The sequence below is a fragment of the Chiloscyllium punctatum genome, chromosome 2 (assembly GCF_047496795.1).
Source record: "Chiloscyllium punctatum isolate Juve2018m chromosome 2, sChiPun1.3, whole genome shotgun sequence".
Taxonomy (NCBI): Eukaryota; Metazoa; Chordata; class Chondrichthyes; order Orectolobiformes; family Hemiscylliidae; genus Chiloscyllium; species Chiloscyllium punctatum.
The window spans coordinates 92,065,764-92,087,272 of record NC_092740.1 but is presented as its reverse complement, the minus strand read 5'-3'; the positions used below and the strand labels follow the sequence as shown (position 1 = coordinate 92,087,272).

Genomic DNA, 21,509 nt, shown 5'->3' with positions numbered 1-21,509 from the left:
GCTCAATATTCCAGGTGAGATGGAAGGAAGTAAAAGAGGAGGAGGTATTGTAGTTTTGCTCACAGTAAGGAGGGATAGCATCTTGGAAGGCTCCTGAAATGAAGCCATTTAGGGTAGAATTTAAAAACCAAAGAGGACCAATCACATTGCTGGGAATGTACTATAGGCGTCCTACCAGTCCGCGAGAAATAAAAAAATCAGGTGTGTAGGCAAATTTCAGGGAAATGTAAAAGTAATAGGGTAATGATAGTAAGGGATTTTAACTTTTCCAACATTAACTGCAGTAGTTATTGTGTGAAAGGTTTGGAGGGAGTGGGATTCATAAAATGTACCTAGGACAGTTTTTTAAGCTAGTACATAAAAGATTGTACCAGAAAGGGACTGGTTCTGGACTTAATTTTTGGTGATGAAGTCAGGTAAATAGTTGAAGTATCAGTGGGGGAGCATTTTGCAGATAGCAATCATAACCTGTTAAATTCAAATTGTTATGGAAAAGGGTGTGGTTGAGCCTGAAATCGAAGTTCTCAACTGTAGGGTGGGCTGATTTTAATAAGATTAGAAATGATTTTGCTAGAGTGAACTGGGAGCAGATTTTTTTTAGGTGAGTCTGTTTCTGATTCATTCAAGAAGGAAATATGGAAAGTATAGAGTCAAAATGTTCCAATAAAGAGAGAGGGTGGGACCATTAAATTCTTTGAATCCTGGATAGCAAAGGACATACAGGATGAGATTAACAGAAAATGAGGATTTATGGCATATGCCAAAGGCTCAAAACAGCAGATGTCCAGAGAGCTATAGAATGTACAAGAGGGAACTTGAAATGGAGATTAGGAGAGCTAAAGGGGGATAGGAGTGGGTACTGGCAGGTAAAATGAAGGGAATCCTAAATTGATTTACAGATACATTAAGAATAAAATTATAATGAGGTATAGAACAGGGCTTATTAAGGATCACAGTGGTAATTTGTGTGTTAAGCTAGAGGATGTAGATGGGGTTCTAAATGAATATTTGGGTCGATATACTAGTGAGAGGGACGAAATGGGTATAGAAATCAGGGAGAACATCTGTGATACAATTAAAGAATTTAGCAGACAGGGAGGAGGTTCTAAGTGGTCTGGCAGGCTTAAAAATAGATCAATCTCCAGGGCCAGATGAAATGTATCCCAGGTTGTTGAGTGAGGCAAGGAAGGAAATAGCAGGGACACTTGCAAAAGTGTTCAATTCCTCTCTGACCACAGAAGAGGTGCCAGAAGACTGGAGAAGAGTCAGTGTGGTACCATTATTCAAGAAGCTTACAAGAGATTAACCAGGAAACTACAGGACAGCCAGTCTAAGCTCAGTAGTGGGGAAACTATTAGCTGCAATTCTGAAGGACAGAATTAAACTACATTTGGAGAGGTAGTGATTAATCACAAACACTCAACATGATTTTATGAAGGGAGGTCATGTCTGGCCAACCTGATTGAATTTGTTAAAGAGGTGTGTAGATGAGGGCAATACATTTGATGTAATCTATTTTTGATAAGACCTTTGATAAAGTCCTGAATGGGAGACTGATAGCAAAGGTGAGAGCCCATGGGATCAAGTAAAATTAGAACTACAATTGGCTGAGTGGCAGGAAGCAGGGAGTGATGGATGGGGGATGTTTTTCTGACTGTAAGTCTGTATCAGTAGCGTCCCACCAGGGTCAGTGTTGGGGTCTTTGCTGTTGCAGTTTATATAAATGAGTTAGACTTGAATGTAGGTCGGTTGATCTGTAAGTTTGCTGATGATACAAAAGTTCGTGGGATGGTAAATAGAGAGGAAGTTAGCATTAGATTACAGGAAGATACAGATGGACACGTCAGATGGTTTGCTGAATGGCAAATGGAATTCAGTCAGATAATGTGAGGTGATGGACTTTGGCAGGACAAACAAGGCAAGGGCATATTTGATGAAGCATTGAGGATCAGAGAGATCTTGGTGTGCATGCACATTGGTTTCTTAAGTTATCAGGATATTTGGATAAAGTGGTTAAAAAGGCATAATGGTATACTTGCCTTTATTAGTCAAAGCATAGACATTAAGGGCAGGGAGACTATGCCGGAACTGTATATAATTTTGGCTAGAGCTAGAATATAATGTGTAGTCTGGAATCTACATTGTAGGAGAGATGTGATAGCACTGGTTCAGAGGAGATTTATCAGGATGTTGCCTGGTCTGGAGAATTTCAGTTATGAAGAGAAATTGGACAGACTGGGGTTGTTTTCCTCAGAGCAGAGGAAAATGAGAGCGGACATGATTGAGCTGTATAAGATTGAGGGGAATAGATAAGGGATACAGGAAAAAAACATTTCTCCTTGATGAAAGGTTCAATGACCGGGGCATAAATTTAAGTTAAGGGGAAGAAGGTTAAGAGCAGTTATGATGAAAATCTTTTACATCCAGAGGGTGTGGGTATCTGAAACTCACTGCCTGGAAGGGTGGTAGAGGCAGAAACCGAAGTAATATTTAAAAAATACATAGATGTGCAATGCCAAGGCATACAAGGTTATGGGCCTAGTGCTGGAGAGTAGGATTTGAATGGGTCCGTGGTTGTTTTTGAATGGCACGGATGTGATAGCCCGAAGAAACATTTTTGGTATTGTAAATCTATACAACTGTATAAATAGATTCTTGTTCAGTTAGGGAATCATGGATTACAGGGAAACAGCAGGATAGTGTACATGAAGAATTTTAGATCAGCCATTTTGCCTCAGCCATCAGCCTATTGAATGGTGGAACAGGCTCAGGGGTTGTTACTTTTTATAGTCTTGTAGTTTTATGGCTTTACAGCACTCGGACTTTGGATTTTTGAATCAGATTTTTACTTAGGCTTCCCCAGGAAAACATGTAAAAGATCTTCTAAGTTTATGAGGAAGCAAGTCACAAATGAACTGGAGAAGGGATGTTCCTTGCTTAAGCATGTCAACCTACTTGCAGATTTGACAATAGTAATAAAGTGTTATTAACTGAATTAAACTGTCACTTAGTAAAATATATGATTTCCCTTTGTCTTGTTTTTCTTACTTTTCGCATACTTCATAACCATGGCAGTAACATTTTCCCTTAAAGTTTAAATATCACCAGAAATTGGACTTTAAAATTTGTGTTGTCAGTTTATAGTTCAACATTACAGCTGCCAACTATATTCTCATTCATTCCATTCCTTTGTGATGATGTAAATTAATTTCATACAGGAATTTAATGTTAAAGACATATCCTTACCTTAAGGAGTTAAGAAGAATGGGATTTGTTCACAATATAAAATTCCTTTTGGCAGATTGATGTGTTAACATAATTAATATAACTTAGTATTGCGATACTAATATAAAGGTATTATCATGTATTAAAATATAGCAAATAACCAACGATAACTAGGATATTAGTTACTGAGGATCCCCAAGGACACAAAATCTTGCAAAGATTTTATTATTCCTGCCAAATTCCCCAGACTCCCTTTACAGCTCTGCCTCCTCTCTTCATACTGACCCTTCCTTCCACTACCAACTGGACTAATTCCTCCCATTGAACAACCAGGTTTACCCTCCACCTGTATTCATCTATCACTACCTCACCATTCTGTCCCTCTCTCCACCCATAACCCTTTCCCCTCAATTTATCTGCAGCTGTTTCTACTCTCACCTCCATTCCTGAAGAAGGGTTACACCCAAAATGTTGACTTTTCCACCTCCTGATGCTGCCTGGCTGAATGTGTTCTTTCAGCCTCCAGCTTGTCTGCTTTGGATTCCAGCATCTGCAGTTTTTTTGTCTCTGATTATTTTATGAGCATGTATTGCAGCATATCAGTTTACATTTTGAAACATTCAAAATTCCTTCCAGAAATGGCAGTCAACTTTAAAACCGATATAAATGTGAAGCATCAGTTTGGGTGATTGCCATTTTGAACTGTGAGGACAAAAACACAAGGTAATTCAGATCAATTAATGCAAGAAGTTTATTGAATTAATTAATGGTCCAAAGATACCTTTAACTACATTCAGTGCATTTTAAAACTGTCAAATTCATTGTCTTCAGCATCAATACAAAGTTTATCAAATGCATTCTATGTCACTTTAACTATTGCATCATCATAAGGATCCTTTGCCTTTCATAATCATCGCTTTGCAATGAATCATCTTATTTTCCATTTGCTGAATTGGATGTTATCCATTTTTTTGATGACTTGATTCTTAGTACATGAATAGCATCGTAAGATTTGATAATGAAAATACCAAGAAGGCAGCACAAATATTTCCATTCTCTGTGAAGACTGTTTTCGTCATCAGCCATCCACTTATTCTGTTTAGCATGGACATGACCCATGAATGTTTTGTTGAAGCCCACAGTCCAAAGATGTGCAGGTTAGGGTGAATAGGCCATGCTAAATTACCCTATAGTTTGCAGGCTAGGCGATTAACAATGGTAAATGTGGGCTTATGGGAATAGGGTGGGATGCTGTTCGGAACTGCAGATCCCAGTGGGCTGAATGGCCTTTTTCTGCACTTAAGAGGTTCTCTGATTCCGTGTCAATACAGAATTCAGGAAACGGGACTGTGAGGTTCTTGAACAATTTGACATAGGCAGTAAGGAGGTAGTGGAGGTTTTGGCAGGCTTAAACATTGACATAACCCCAAGTCCAGATGAGTTGTATACCAAGCTGCTGTGGGAGACAAAAGAGGAACTCTGACCCAATTTTTAAATTCCTCTCTGGCCACAGAGATACTAGATGACAACTAATGTAGTTCTGCTTTTGAAGTGGGGTAGTAGAGATAATTCAGGGGATTATGGACCAGTGTGTCTCTCATCAGTGGCAGGGAAACTGTGGAGAAAATTCTGAAGGAGAGAGTTAATCTTTATTTGGAGAGGCAAGATTTCGTCAGGAATAGTCAGCATGGCTTTATCAGGGGGTGGTCATACCTAACAAACTTGATTGAAATTTTCAAGGAGATGGGGCTAGTGTAGTTGATGCAGTTTACATGGATTTCAGCAAAGCTTTTGACAAGGTCCCACATGGGAGACTGATAAAGAATGTAAAAGTATATGGGATCTGGGATAACTGGGAAAATTGAATCCAAAATTGGCTTAATGGTCGAAGATAAAGGATGGTGGGAAAAGGCTATGTGACTGGAGGCTGGTATCTAGTGACGTAGTATGGGGATTGCTGTGTGTCCCTTATTATTCATGATATATATATATAAATGATAGAGAAGAAAATGTTGGTGGGGGGGGGGATAATGAATAAAATTGGCTAGGGCTAATCGTGAGGAAGAAGGTCTTAGGTTACAGGAGGATATAGTTGGATTAGTCAGGTGGGCAGATCAGATCCGTGAAGGTGTCAGGATAGGTTAATAAGATAAGTAACGCATATGGGACACTTGCCTTTATCAGTCATAGGACGGTATAGTTCATAAGAGCAGGAAAATTAGGTTGGAGCTGTACAAAACTGTGGTTAGGCCACAGTTGGAGCACTGTGTGCAGTTCTGATAGGAAGGATGTGATTGCGCTGGAGGGGGTGCAGCGGCGATTCACCAGGATGTTGCCTGAGATGGAAAGTTTAGCTATGAAAAAGGTTGGATAAGCTTGGGATGTTTTCTTTAGAGCAGAGAAGGCTGAGGGGGGAACCTGATTGAGGTGGATAAGATTATAAGGGGCAAAAACTGAAGTTGCTGGTAAAGCTCAGCAGATCTGGCAGCATCTGTGAAGAGAAATCAGAATTAATATTTTGGGTCCTGTTCTGACGACTCTGATTTCTCTTCACAGATGCTGCCAGATCTGCTTAGCTTTTCCAACAACTTCTGTTTTTGTTTCTGATTTAAAGCATCCGCAGTTCTTTTGGTTTTTAAGATTATGAGGGGCATGGGATGATGGATAGAAAGCAGATGCTCCCCCTAGTTGAAGGATAAATAACAAGGGGGCATAAATTTAATTTTCACTCAGAGGATGGTGAAATTCTGGAATGTACTGCCTGGGATACAGGAAACCTCACAACCTTTAAAAGGTACTTGGATAAGTACTTAACTTGTCACAACAATCAAAGCTGTTAGCCAAGTGGTGCAAATTCAGACTAGTTTTAGTGTAGTTTTTGTTGGTGCAGACTCGATGACCAAAGAGTCTGTTCTGTACTCTATAATTCTAAGGACTTTCCCATCCTCCACTTATTATTTAGAAGCTCTGTCTACAACTCTAGTTATACAATTTGCCAGGACACTGGTAAGAGCATAGTTCAAATGAAGTCCATCCCAACAGAATAATTCCCTCCTTCCCCCTACTGGTGCCACTGTCTCATGAATGGGAAACTATTTCTCCTCACTAATTTTTGAAGCATACATTTACCTCTGTAATCTTATTTATCCTAAACCAATGTGCATGTGGGTTAGGTAGTAATCCTGAGGTTACTACTGCTTTGTACTTTAACCTTGAACTGCTTGTAATCCCTCAGCAGAACCTTTTCCTACTCTTACCTCTATTGTTGATACCTAAGTGGAATACAACAGGGGATCCTTCCCGTCCAACTTCAAATTTCTCTCCACCTTGGAATGGATCTTCTTAACATTAGCAATAGGTCAGTAACACAATTGTCAAGATGCTCTGTCTTTGCTACAGAGAGCCATTTCTCTTCCCCTAAGAATGATATCCCCTACTAATACTACTACAATTCTCTTTTCTTCCCCCACTTATCTATACCACGATGCTTTGGCTTGTTTGCCATCCTGCTTGCAGTCTGTGCCCTGGTCCACATCTGAAGAAAGAACCTTCTACCTATTGGGTAAGGGCACTGGCTGACACTCCTCCAGAGCTAGTTTCCGGATCCTGATACCTGTTTCACTCATATTTACCCTCTCCTGTTTCTGACCATGAATGAAATAATATATGATTAATCTAAGGGGTTTGACTGTCACACAGTACCCAGATAACCCTTTCTCTTCCTGATGTGTTTCAGTGTCCACATGTGGGCTCCAAGTCATCAACTCTGAGCTGAATTTCTTTGAGCAACCAATATTTGCTGCAAATGTGTTCACTGTGGATCACACCAGCATTCACCAGCTTCCACAGACTATAGCTGTAACATATCACCTGCCCAACTATCTCCATTATACATAGTTAAGCCGTTTAATATTAAATATTTTAAAAGTGAATTTCCTAATTGCATTCTTCAGCTGTAATAATATCTCCTGATTTAAACAACTTGGCCAGTCAAAAGAAACAGAGATAAAATGCCCACCAATCATTTATCCGTTTTCCTTTGACATCACACTTTAGTCTGCTTTTCTCTGTTAAAGCCAAAGGGAAACTGCTGCCACTTTTTAATCTCCCACTGATGCACTTCACATGCAGGCTCACTCTTACTTGTCTGCTTTATGGTGATGCTGACTTGCTGCACATTCCTCCCAGTCTTATTTATGATTTTGCAAGATTTACATTTGAAAATTACCGTGTGTTTTAATTTTGTTCTTTTGACCACAGAGGGTAGTACCAATGTGAATCTTGCTTCCTCATGTCTTATTATTTTCACTAGAAGTGTTATTGCACTTCACAGTTTTGCTGCTGGGCACATTGAGATTTGTTGGCATTTCATCCATGTGACTTCATAGATGCTTCTGTTTTGTTGCTGCTGATGAATCACTGGAATCTCATCATTTCAGGATTGAGGTGTTTTGGTAGTCTGTAAGCAATCTTTAATTGCTTATGGGATATGGGCGTCACTGGTTGGCCGATATTTAATGTCTGTACCTAATTGCACTTGGTGCTGCCTGCCTCTTGAACTGCTGCAGTCCATGTGCTGTAAATAGACCCACAATGGCCTAAGGATGGGAATTCCAGGATTTTGACCTAAGACAGTGAAGGATCAGTGATATATTTCCAAGTCAGGATAGTGAGTGGTTTGGAGGGAAACCTGCTGCCCTTGACCACCTAGCTGGAAGCTATTGTGGGTTTGGAAAGTACTATCTAAGCATCTTTGGTGAACTTCTGCAGTGCATGTTTTAGAAAATACACATTTACTGCAGCTGAGCATTGGTAGTGGAGGGAGTGGATGCCTGTAGACCTGGTGTCAATCAAGCAGATTGCTCTTTCAGGATGTGTCAAGCTTCTTGAGTGTTGTTGGAACTGCACCCATCCAGGCAAGTGGGGAGTCCTGGCTTGTGCTTTGTAGATGGTGAACAGGCTTTGGGGAACCAGGAAATGAGTTTCTTGCCACATTATTCGTAGCCTCTGACCTGCTGTTTAAAGTCACTGTTCATATGTTGCAGCACTAGTCTATGTGGTTCAACAGAGTGGCTGTACAAACTAGCTGATGGTCTGAAAAGTAAGTATTCTGATGATTTGTAAATACTCATTCCAATACATGCTTCTCAAGATTAAGCCAATTCTGATATGGAGCATTTAATCTCTGACATCTTCTTCAGGGCAGATTCCTCCTTCTAATATTCTCATGCCCATTTTTCACTTGCACCAAATTCCCTTGCTTCAGTACAGTTATTTGAGAAGGAGCTAACGTTTTGAAATTTAGAATATAAACATAGAATACAGAACAGTACAGCAAAGAAATAGGCCCTTTTGCTCACCATGTCTGTGCTGACCATGCTAAACTAAACCATCTACTTGAATATGGTCAGTATCCCTTTATTCTCTGCAGGTTCATGTCTGTCAAAATACTTCTTAAACTTTTTAAACCTCTCATAATGTTGTCTACTTCGATCTGATCACCCCTCAGCCTCTGCTGCTCGAGTGAAAACAATCCAAGTTTGTCTGACTTCTCCTTATAGCTAATAATACACTCCAATCCAAGCAGCATCTTGTTAAACTCTTTTTCACTCTCTCTAAAGCCTCCATATCCTCCTTAATGTGTGGTAACCAGAACTGCACACAACTCCAAATGTAGCCCAACTAAAGTCTTGTATAGCAGCAACATGACTTGCCAACCTTTACACTAAACGTCCCGACCAATGAAGACACCCATCACCACCTCCTCCTTAATGTCGACCTGCCTTAGAATATCAACATGACCCTCTCTAATCTTACCATCATATGTGACCTTCTTCTTTGTGAATACTGATGTGAAGTGCTCATTAAGGACATCATCAACGTCCGCTGGCTCCATGCAGAAATTTCCAGTTTTGTCCTTGCCTTGGACCCACCCTTATTCTAGCTACCCTCTTGCTCTTATAAAATGCCTTGGGATTTTTTCTTATCCTACACACCACGGACATTACATGGCCACTTTTAACCTGCTTCATTTCTTGTTTAAGTTCTTTCTTGCTTCCTCAAAGGATCATCTCCCAAAGGTCTAACATGGCTTCTTTCCTAGTTGGATTATCTACGTATTGTTTCAAGAAAACATCCCCAGACGTACCGAACAAACTATACCCCATCTAAGCCACTGGAATTAAGGAAGTACCCATCAATATTATGGAAATTAAAATCCCTACAACAACTACCCTGTTGTTTTTACATCTTTTCATGATCTGCTTACATATCTGTTCCCAACTCCTGCTGGTTATTGGGAGACTGTAATATAACTCCAGCATAATGATCACCCTTTTCTTTTTCCTGAGTTTTACCCATTTGGCCTCATTGGATAAACACTCAAAGGTATCCTCAATGGCATTTCTCCTTAGTCAGTAATGCAATTCCCCCACCCCTTTCACATCTCACTTGAAACATCTGAAACCTGAAACGTTGAGCTGCCAGTCCTATCTTTCTTACAACCAAGTTTCTGTAATGGCTACAACATCATAGTTCCATGTAGTAATCCAGGCTTTAAGGTCATCTGTCTTACCTGCTTTATTCCTTTACTCACTTCAGACCATCAGTCCCGCTGTGTGCATTAACCAAGCACTGCTTGTTCTTCTATTAGACCTACTTGACTTCACCACTACCTTCTTTTCAATCACAACACATGCTGACCTACTGATCTGGTTCCCAAACCCTTGACACACATAGCTTAAAGTAGCTTCATACTTCATTCATTTTGCTGGAAGACCCATTGATGGTTGTTTCATGTCATTTGCACATAATGTCCTCTGTGTACTGTGTCTTAAACTCCCTCATATCAACTTCACAATGAAGTCCATATCTCCTGCTTGATCCCTTGCACTGATTCACAAAATATATAAACATGTGAGTATAACATTTTTTGACAGGGTCTTTTTTTAAAAAAAAGGCTTCTCTTCACATTATCTTGAGGATTACTTTTGAGTTTCATGGTGTCCCTTTTCCTTCTCAGTAATTCCTTTAATAGATATAAAAGACTGTATGATACATACATCATTAAATATTTTACCTTGGAATTTGCTGAAAGCCTCATTCATGCCTTCATTATCTCTAGACTCAACTATTCCCACATACTCATATTCTCCCAAATTTACCTTCTTAATTTTGAAATTGTCCAGAACTTTGATGTCCATGTCTTAAGTCATAGCTGGCTCCATTTCCCTATCTCCCCTGTGCTCGTTGCCCTGGCTCCCAAGCAGACAATATTTTTATTTAAAACACTCATAAGACCAGGAGACTTCATCTGTGGTTTCAAATATTTCCTTGGCTTCATTCTATGGCAGATGATTTTGCATTCTTTCATTAGACTATTCAATCTGATTTGTTGGAAGACATCTGTCAAACAAACACATCGCAGAGGAATAGGTAGAAAGTGCTCCCCCCTCAGTAATAAAGTGTATAGTTCTTGCAGTAGGGACATAAAATACTGAACTAAGATTTTGGAAGGAGGCAAGTAAAGAAGTCTATAGATAGATATTTTCAGGCTAAACGGAATAAAATGTTATTTCTTCTGAGGGGACAGAAAATTGTTGCCAAGCATACTTGGGAGGTCAGGAGCATAAAAGTAGAACATATAGCCAAGCTTCTCCCTTTGAACCCATTCCTATGTTGTTTCTACTGCTTCAAAGTAACGTGACAAACTGCATGTTTCTTTTGCAATGTGCACAAACCTGACCTATCATCCAATGTGTGCAATTTAATTATGAGCACAAGGAAGGTATGTGCTGTTTACAATGCACTTAAGTGTAATCATTTCACTTTTCAAAAAGGATCAATGCTTCTAAAGTAAGTGAGGTAGCTGAGGACATTCTCTTTTCAATGGGCCAGGTTTTCACCCTTAATAGTAGCGGATGTCAGGAAATTTGCAGGCTAGATCTGCTTTCCTCAGGAGAAAATGCCACAAGTATGGTATCTTTGTTACTTGAGTTAACTGATCCTGGGAAATGTTCAGAAGCAGTCTCAGAAACTGTTGGATGCAGGGGATTAAGAGTATGGCCTTTCACCCAACTTCTCCCATGGCCCTTTCCATGGTCACTATACACTGTATAGAAGCAATTTTCAGTCAAAATTATATGCAAAGAAAAGCTGTAAAAATATCTTGCATTGATATCTTGCATTGATAACTTATGTTTGAAAAAAGAGTTGCATTTGCTGGCAGCACAACTGCAGGCAACACACTCACAGCTAATGTAATCACAGTACCTTAGTGCCACTGCCTGTGACAGTGAAGACTTGTGTACTGGCTTCATACATTTAAGTGTAGTTTTATTTAGTTGCAGCAGCCTGCTTCCCCTGAAACAAATTACAAATGATTGACTGCTCGCAGAAAGAGCGCTCACTGACACACCCATTGCCTTACTCACTGCCCCTGGACAAAGCAAATGGAGCAGAGAAGGAGGCAGGAGTAGTGTTGCAAATGCAGTTAGGAGTGGGTCATTGAGGGGAGAAGAGAACTGGGCAGTGAATGAGAGGTAGCAACATTGGACTCACAGCAGTGATGTTATTTGCACTCCTATTTTCAGTATGGTTTAGAACACAAGATGATGTTCGCGGCTCTAACTTCCTGATCCTGTGCATTGGCAAGGGTTATAGTGTGAAAAAAAATCCATTTCACTGTAGTCCAATCAAAGTTTCAATCATCTGGATCCTTTAAAGCCTCAATAGCTAAAGATGCAAAACACTTGAAACAACTTCATCTTTTGTAGATAAACATTGTAAGGCCCTTTCCAAATCCATTTTGAGTTATACCCCCCTCACCTTTGATGGTTTGCATTGAAATTAATGGTCTTTGCATGTAAATTAATCAATTAGGAAACATGGCTGATGGATGATTTGGTGATGAACAAAAAAAAGTTCAGTTGTGAGTAAGAGCACTTAAGGATATGAAAATCTCTTTTAAAAATTAAAAAAAAAATCATTGTGGGGCTGTTGTGGACAGTGGTAGAATCCCTATCTCTGAATCAGGAGACCAGGGTTTCAGTTCTATTTGCTGCAGGTTCTATCATAATATCTCTAAACAACTCGATAGAAAACAAATTGTAAAAATTGAAAATGGAAGCCATATAGACAAGGCTGTTGGTCAGTCAGGGGCATGGGTGCTTCAGGAGAGAAAGAGTTATGTGGGCTGTTCATTCACTTCACAATTAATTTTGTTTGTGGTTAAATGACCTACAGTTTCTTCAAACTATTGATCAAAGGCTGCAGAAACCATGTCTGATATAATATGCAAGCTTATTTCTCAACTGTCAATTTTCTGCTGGGTGTTTTTTTTCTTATTATTAACTTATTATTACCAAAACTAGTACAGCTACATAGCAATATAAATCACAATAAACTGTCTGAAGGCACGACTCTGTGCTATGTTTTTCTTAAAAAGGCCAATGTTTGGAGGGCTGACCAAAAGGTTAGTTCAAGAAATGGATTTCTGTTGTTATCTTCCAAATCGTTGCATGGCATACTTTATTCCTACCCTTTCCCAAATGTAACATCAAAAAAATCATGTAAAATGTTTTTTTCTGATAAAATCGCAACAAAACAAAAATATCTGTTTATTTAACTGCCTTTAGCTTTGGTGAAATGCATCTGCTGTATTTGGAGTACGTGACTACTGTTTATTTCTTTGTCTTTACTCCCATTCTCATTTCCATGCTCCATAGACTTCCATTGGTTTGGTCCATATGTCCTGCAATAGTTTACCATGGCCTTCTGTATGATGGCTGCCAGGAACCTCTGCTACTCTTATCACCTGCCATCAGCTGTATTGGAAGGATTTAAAGGCTGATGGTAAACTTGTTTGACCATGTCACAAATACACCTTTCATGATGCAATAACTAGAAAAAACTAAAGAAAATTCATACAGCATTTATTCTTTCTTGTATTAAATAAACAAACTTTGTATAGATAAAAGTCCTACCAGACAATTAGGCTGCTCATATTAGTGAGAGATGACTGGCAGTGCTTTAGATATTTTCTAATCAACCTGTTCATAGCTGATATAACATACCTCTGGAGCAGGTACGACTTAAAGTAGGGACACTTCACCACAACAGCACTCTAAGCCTCATTATGCTTCAGGTGAGGGATGGGGTTGAGAGGTGGGACATTTATGGTAATCTCAATGAGTGGTGGAATTGAACCCACATTGGATTAACTGTATTGCAAACTTTAGTTCCTATGAACTGACCACTGGTGTTTTTGCTGCTAAATGTTGCATCCTTGTCTTTACTGGTTGAACGTTTAACAGCTTTTTGTATGTATAAGGAACAAAACGAAATAGCTTACATTTAAATTGCATCTTTCTCTTATACTCTATATCCTAAAGCACTTCACTGTCAATTAATTGAAATATAGAGATAAGGTCATTTAGTCATACAATGAGGGAAATGTAAAGGAAATTCAACAAATTTGCAATTTATTACTTCTCAATCTCCAGGGCAGTGTCAGTACTCAACACTAATAACAGTTGTTTCATATTCTTATTGTCTGTGTCTATATTGTTTGTTTCACTTAGAAGCTAAGCAGATTAAGTAAGATGTAAACTGTAGTACTCCACACGTGGGAAATTTTACAGTCTTAGCTTTCAATGGTTTGGAGGTGACAAAGTGAGTGGAGGATGGGTAATTTCCTACCATGGAGATGAATTTGGAGAATTCAAGAACATTTTATATATTTCACTGATTTACTCAATAATGATACAACCTTGTGACCTGATTACTCTTGCAGTCAAGAAATGTCAAACATATAGGTTATCCGAAAACTGGGATAAAAAGTTAATTATAAAATATGGAAGAAAAATATAAGAAGATTAGGATTGCTTTGGTCCATTGTAATTTTGCTGTTTTCTATTTATGTTTGCAGAATGACAAAATAGTTGAACAACAACTTGTTATGGATCAGCTCCAAGAAAAATTACAGCTCCTTAAAACTGAAAATGTTTCAATTCATTGCAAAAGTTCAAAGGAAGTACCTTTAGCTGTGACCACAGCAAGAAGACCCCACAGTGTGCCATTATTAAAAGTCCATCTTAAGTCTTTCAATATAATTCAGTCTAGTCAAGCTACTCCCAGTACAGATTCCAGAAAGGTATGTGTTCATTGATAGAAAATGAAGCTTTCATACGATTAAACCCAAGGTATGTGTAAGTTGTATGCAAATGAGATTAAGATATGAAGAAAATGGGATTGTTTTCACTGGTGCTAGTGGAAACTTGGCTCATAACCACGAGTTGCTTTCTGAATACCTTTAAAAATGAAATGCCTCTTGATGTCTGCCTTGTCTGCTTCTGCCAATATACGGGAGAGAGGGTTTCAAAGTTAGGTTCCCCAATTTTTGTAATCTCTTTTGGGTTTCTCAGTATTTTTCTGGTGTCAGTAGTTTCACATTCAGTTTTCATGTCCCCCTGGCACCCCCTCTCGACTTCCCTCTGGACATAACCTGAGATACTGTTACTTTTTAAATAACATCACATTCCACATTGAATGCTTCTATTGAACTTGCCTCCACCACATTCTCAGGCATTTCAGACTGTAACAGATGATATGATATGACATAATTTTTGCTTTTTGGAATTATCATAGGAACACAAAAACACAGGATCAGTTGGCGTATTGAGCCTGTTGCATCTTTCAGTTAGATCATAGCTGATAAGCTACCTCATCACCTTTTACCAATGCTAACTCCTTATTCCTTTAAGTCATTTATCTTCAGAAATGTATTGATTTCTGTCTTGAATATGCTCAATGATTGAACTTCCACAGCCTTCTGGGGTAGAGAATTCTAAAGATTTATCACCCCTGTATGAAGAAATTTATCTTATATATCCTAACCTTACACTGAAATTATGTTATTTGGTTCTAGATTCAACAGCCAGGGGAATCATCCTTTCCATATTCACTCTGTTACGCCCTGTAAGATTTTGTAATTTCCAGAGGTAACCTCTCATTCTTTGAAACTCCAGAAAATACAAGGCAGGTATCCTCAACCTTTCCTCCATCCAATAGCCAGTCCAAGTCTGCTTGAAACTGTCTTCCATCCCCTCATAATTTGCATTTACATATAGCTTTGTGCCAGCTACAAATTTGGAAATATTGGCTGGATTTTCTAAGGAGCGTCAATCTCTTGCAGATTGCCATACCATCCTTAATTTTTACAAAAGGAAAGAGCTCTGCATTTCTAGCAAATGATTCTAATCAGGGTTCATTCAAAAGTGTGGTGCTGTACTTCCGTACAACAGTTCTTTCATAAAACAGAGTTGACAGCGCAAGGCAAACCATGCTCCCCTTCACAGCAGTCCGTGGCTGTGTTCTGAAATGTAATGATCCAGATTCACAGAAAGCTTGAGATAAGTGCAAAGGTAGGTGCCAGGAGAGTAGGGTGTCAGCTGGGTAGGGTGCTTAGGAATAGGATGTCAAGTGAATAGGGTGAAAGCTGGTGAGGGGGCCATGCTAAGTGATTCAGTGTTTAGAGTTGGTTGAGATGGGTGAGAAAAACAAGGTCTGGCAGAGGCAGGGCTGGGTGAGTGCGAGAAACAGGGTCGGCAAGGGCAGAAGAATGTTGAGTTGGAGGAGGTTAAGACTAAGGGTTAATTGGTGGAGCAGAAGCCGATCTGATCCAGAATGGGTAAAGCAGAGTGGAGTTCCAGAAGGACTGGGTGGGGTGGAAGGAGATCAACTCTTAGGAGTGAACAAGGGTCATGGTGAAGCAGTGAAAGGAAGATTGGGTTCCGAGCACTTGAACATGGAATTGGCTTTTGGGTGGTAGTGAATGGGGATCAGGTCCAAAGTGGAGAAAGAGTTGCCTGCTCCCTTAGGATGAGGAGTTCTGGGAAGTAAAGACGTTTGGAACTGGAGTGATTGAAGATGAATAAGGTCTGGAGTAGTTGAAGGATTATATTTGTTCTGGAGTACAAGGTGGGGCATTGGGTCCCAGGTGTCAGGGCAAGATCTGGGACTTATTAGTAATATGGGAACAAGTAGTTGGGGCTGTGTGAGGTAAGTATTGGGTCACGTGAGTAGTTACTCAAAAATTAGGCAAATGTATTTAATCATCTAATTTTTCCTGAGTAACTATTGACTTCATTTAAATGAGAGAATGCAAAGCATTCTGATGAATTAGATACTTTTGGAGAATTTATTTGTTAAAAAAAGAGGGATTGCTGAGCAGAATCTTCAATTCCCCAGGCAAGTTCTTCAGAGTTTTCTGTGATAGGGGTTCTACAGGGTTCCCACGTGCAACTCACATCTATGCTAAAAAAAACAATTTCTGGCCATTGGAAAATCTGAGCCGTCATATCAGTCCTCGCATTTACATAGATTGTGAGTGTCGGTGGCCCTTGCACTGGGTCTTGCAGCACCCAATTACAGGTAGAAACTTGAATTTGAGATCCATTTAATTCTACTGTATGCTGTCTTTGCTAGTAAATTTCCCCCTGTCCCATACGGTTTAATTTTACTTGCTAAGCACTTGTGTAGCACCTGATCAAAAGACTTCTGAAAATCCAGTTCACAACATCCACTAATTCTACTTTATCTCTACTATAAGTAACAGCCTCAAAAAAACTCCCACCGAGACTGTCAAATGCAATTTCCCTATCATAAATATATGTTGACTCTGCCTAATTCTACCATTATTTTCTAAGTGTCTAGTTACCAAGTTCTTTATAAAAGTTTCTAACTATTTCCCTTCTATTTATATCAAGCTATCAGTTCCATAGTACTTCATTCTCTCTCTCCCACCCTCTTTGTATAGTGGGCTTATATTTGGTACTTTCAAGTCGGCAGGAACCTTTCAGAAGCTATAGAATTTTGAAAGATAATGGCCAATGAATCCTCGATCTCTGTAGGTACCTTTTTCAATATTCTGGGATGTTACTCATTTGGCCCAAGATTGATCATTCTTAAAGCCAGTTAAATTTTCAATAATTGCCAGTTTACCAAAATTAGTTTCTTTAAGTTGCTCAGTTTCACAAGTCCCTTGGTTGCCCAGTATGTCTGGGGTAATTTCTGTATTTTCCTCCATAAAGGCAGGTATGAGGTGACTGTTCAGTTTCTCTATTCTCCACAATACATTCTCCTGTCTCCACCTGGAAAGGGCCCACATTTGTCATAGCAATTCTATTCTGTGTCACATTCCTAAAGAAGTTTTTACAACCTGCCTTTTTTTTTTGATTTCACTGAAAACAACTAATGCTGGACATCACAGCAGGTCAGGCAGCATCAATGAAGAGAGAGCTCTCTCTCCATAGATGCTTTCTGACCCGACCCGCTGTGATCTCCAACATTTGTTGTTTTCAGTATGATTCCAGCATCTGTAGTAATTTGCTTCTACCTTTCTTTTGATTTTGTGTTGAATTCAAATGCTCTTCTTCCTTTCTTTGTCAGTGTTTGGTCATAATTTCCTGAATTCTCAACTGCTCCCAATTCTGAGGTTTATTATATTTTCTGGCATTCACATCTCCTTTTGATCTGTTGCAAACTTCGACTTCTTTTGTTAGTCATAGTTGATTGAACATTCCCATTAGGTGTTTGTGCCTTAGAGGAATGTGCATCTTTGTAAACCATTTATTACTACTTTGAATGTTCTGGCTACCATCAAATCCTTTAGGATATTTTCTAATGTACCATAGCCACCCTGTCCTCCATAACTTGGTCAGATTAAAGAACCTAGTTTCACAATTAATTCTATCACATTCAAACTTAATGTGGGATTTTAACATATTACTGTACAATTAACAAAACCCATCTTAGAGACAGGTTATTCATTAGCAGTTACTCCTTGCGTAATATTAAATCTTGAGTAGTCTGATCTGTAGTTGGTTCTTCTATGCATTGCATAGAAAACCTATCTCGTACACATTCCAATAATTCATTCTCCAAAGCATGAGTGCTGATTAGGTTTACCCAGTCTATATGTAAATTGAAGACACCCATTGTACTGTGTTACATGCATCCCTAACTTCTTGATATTTACTGTGCCCAACAATATTATCATTATTTGGTGGCCTCACCAAACCTCACCAGTGTTTGATGCCTCCTGCTGTTACTCAGCTCTACCCAACAGATGCTACAGATTGATCCTTCTATGTAAGTTGCTCTCACACTAACATACTGATTCTTTCATTAAGAGTTCTACCCCCACCTCTTTTTTTCCATATTTTGCCTAAGTGATGAATACCTTGGATATTAATTTCACAATCTTGGCTAGTGTGCAGTCAAATCTCTGTTGTGGCAGTTAAATCATATGTGTGTCCTTTTATTCTTTATCTTGTGGGAACAGTGTCTCCCTATGTACTCAATCCACACCTCTTGTGATTTGGAATACTTTTATGAGATCCTATCTCAACCAAGGGAAAAGATTCCTAACTTCTCCCAATCTGTCTTCAAGACTGAAGTTCCTCGTTCCTGGAATTTTTTCAGTCTCTCCAATGTTGTCACATCTTTCACACCAAATGAGGCACCAGAACTGGATACAGTATTCCAGCTGAGGCTGAACCGGTGTGTGTCTTACATGCTGTATGCTGTATTAAGTGCTCTGTCTAACCGTCCTGCCACATTTAATGCTTAATGCACATATACACCAAGATTCTTCTAATTCTTAGCTCTTTTTAAAGTTGTACCCTTAATTTTATATTTGTCTCCATGTTCTTCCTCCCAAAATAAATTGCTTCACACTATTCCACATTGAACTTCATCTACAATCTACCTGTCCATTACCAGCTTGTTTAATTTTATCAGGTCATAGAGTCATAGATATGTACAGCACGGAAACAGACCTTCGGTCCAACTCGTCCATGTCAACCAGTTATCCCAACCTAATCTAGTCCCATTTGCCAGCACTTGGCCCATATCCCTCTAAACCTTTCCTACTCTGATACCCATCCAGTTGCCTTTTAAATGCTGTAATTATACCAGCCTCCATCACTTCCTCTGGCAGTTCATTCCAAACACGCACCGCCCTCTGCATGAAAAAGTTGCCCGTTAGATCCCTTTTATATCTTTCTCCTTTCACCCTAAACCTATGCCTTCTAGTTCTGGACTTCCCCACCCCAGAGAAAAGACTTTGTCTATTTATCCTACCCATGCCCTTTATGATTTTATAAACCTCGATGCAGTCACTCCTCAGCTTCCGATGCTTCAGGGAAAACAGCCCCAGCCTATTCACCCCCTCTCTATAGCTCACATCAGCAGTATTTCCTCAAAGCAGCTATCCTCATTGCAAATTACAACACAATCAAACATCATGTTCCTTCAGAAAGGTATCAAGAGTAGAATTTTACTAGCAGCATGAGTTTTATATATTGAGTTTTCTTCAGTATCTCAGTAAAGGTGGACATGAAGCTAATTGTTGGCTGTTTTTGGTTCAGTCAGTGTTGAAAGGCAAGATATTCAGTATTACCAGGAATAGAAATAACTGCAACCCAAAATTATGCTGAAAACTAATAAGTTACTATAAAATAGCAGACATTGCAGTGTCTTTAAGAACTTAGTTTATAATCAGATTCAAACTTGTACTCAGCAGTCCTTATTTTCAATTAAGCTATTATAAATGCAGTGTTGTGACCAATGAGGAGGCTTGATTGGCTTTCCTACTTTTTAACAGCCTCTTCACTGGTTGCAATAATTGTTTTTATTTATCTTAACATCTTTCTATTACACTTAAATGGAAGTTAGTTTCCTACATCAAAAATCAAAGAGAACCAATTCCAAATATTTTTTGAGTGAAAGAAAGTGGATTTTATGATATTTAAATCTGAGAAAAATACAAAAATATGGTCTCAAATATATTATACAAACACGGGAAATGTGTTTTAAAAGGTGGGTTTATATTAATTGTGGAGTGGGTATAAAACAAGGAAAGGTGGGTTTTGGGTCAGCAATAAACATTGCTGAATAACGTTTACTGTTCTGTGGTATATGCTGGCAGAAAGTGAGGACTGCAGATGCTGGAGCTCAGAGTCGAGAGTGTAGTGCTGGAAAAACACAGCAGGTCAGGCAGCATCTGAGGGGCAGGAGTTTTGGGCATATGCCGTTTATCAGAAATGAGGCTTGTGGGTCGGGCCTGAGAGATAAATGGGAAGGGGGTGGGATTCAGAGGAAGGTAGCTGGGAAAGTGCTGGCTGGATGAAGATGAGGGAGAAGGAGATAGGTCAGAGGGGGGAGTGATGGAAGGGTCCAGATGGTGGTGCCTAGTTGGAGGCTTGGGGCTGGGATAATGTGGGGGTACGGAAAATGAGGAAACTGTTGAAATCCACATTTATCCCATGTAGTTGTAGAGTCCCAAGGCAGAATATGAGACGTTCCTTCTCCAGGAGCCGGATGATAACGGTTTGGCGGTGAAGGAGGCCCAAGATCTGCATGTCCTTGACGGAATAGGGGGGGTAGTTGAAGTGTTCACCCACGGGGCGGTGGGTGCAGGTGTCTCAGAGATGTTCTCTGAAACGATCCGCAAGACGTCCTGTCTCCCCGATGTAGAGGAGGCCACACTGGCAACGGATGCAGTAGATGACACTGGTCGAGGTACAGGTACATTTCTGATGGATGTGGAAGGCTCCGTTGGGGCCTTGGATGGAGGTGAGGGGAGTGGTGTGGGCGCAGGTTTTGCAGTTCCTGCAGTGGCAGGGAAAGGTGCCAGGAGTGGGATGTGGGCTGGTGGGGGATGTGGACCTGATGAGGGAGTTACGGAGGGAATGGTCTTTTTGGAATACTGGTAAGGGTATGGAGAGAAAAATATTTCTGGTGGTGGGGTCTGTTTGTAGGTTGTGGAAGTGGTGGAAGATGATGCATTGTATGCGGAGGTTGGTCAGGTGGAAGGTGAGGACCAGGGGGCTTCTATCCTTGTTGCATTGGGAGGGCTGGGGTTCAAGGGTGGTGGTGCGTGAAGTAGTGGAAATGCGCTGGAGGGCATCGTCAACCACACAGAAAGGGATATTGGAAGAAGGAAGCCATCTGGGACTTTCTGAGGTGGAATTTGTCATTCTGGGAACAGATGCGGCGGAGGCGGAGGAGTTAGGAGTAAGGGATTGTGTTTTTACTGCAAGTAGGGTGGAAGGAGATGTTGTCTAGGTAGCTGTGGGAGTCAGTGGCCCTATAGCATATGTTTGTGGTTAGTCTCTGGCGACACCTGCACCCACCAACCCCACCGCCCTGTGGCTGAACCCTTCAACTCCCCCTCCCACTCCGTCAAGGACATGCAGGTCCTAGGCCTCCTCCACTGCCAA

General features: G+C 39.9%; 1 protein-coding gene across 8 annotated transcripts in view; it reads left to right on the top strand.

Moving 5' to 3' along the window:
- Positions 1–21,509, top strand: part of LOC140486439 (kinesin-like protein KIF27) — a 141,969-nt gene that overhangs the window by 26,759 nt on the left and 93,701 nt on the right. For all 8 annotated transcript variants that reach the window (XM_072585619.1, XM_072585585.1, XM_072585591.1 and 5 more), the window contains one exon: positions 14,153–14,377. In XM_072585619.1, coding sequence (XP_072441720.1) covers positions 14,153–14,377 — 225 coding nt within the window. The remainder of the gene's footprint in view (positions 1–14,152; positions 14,378–21,509) is intronic.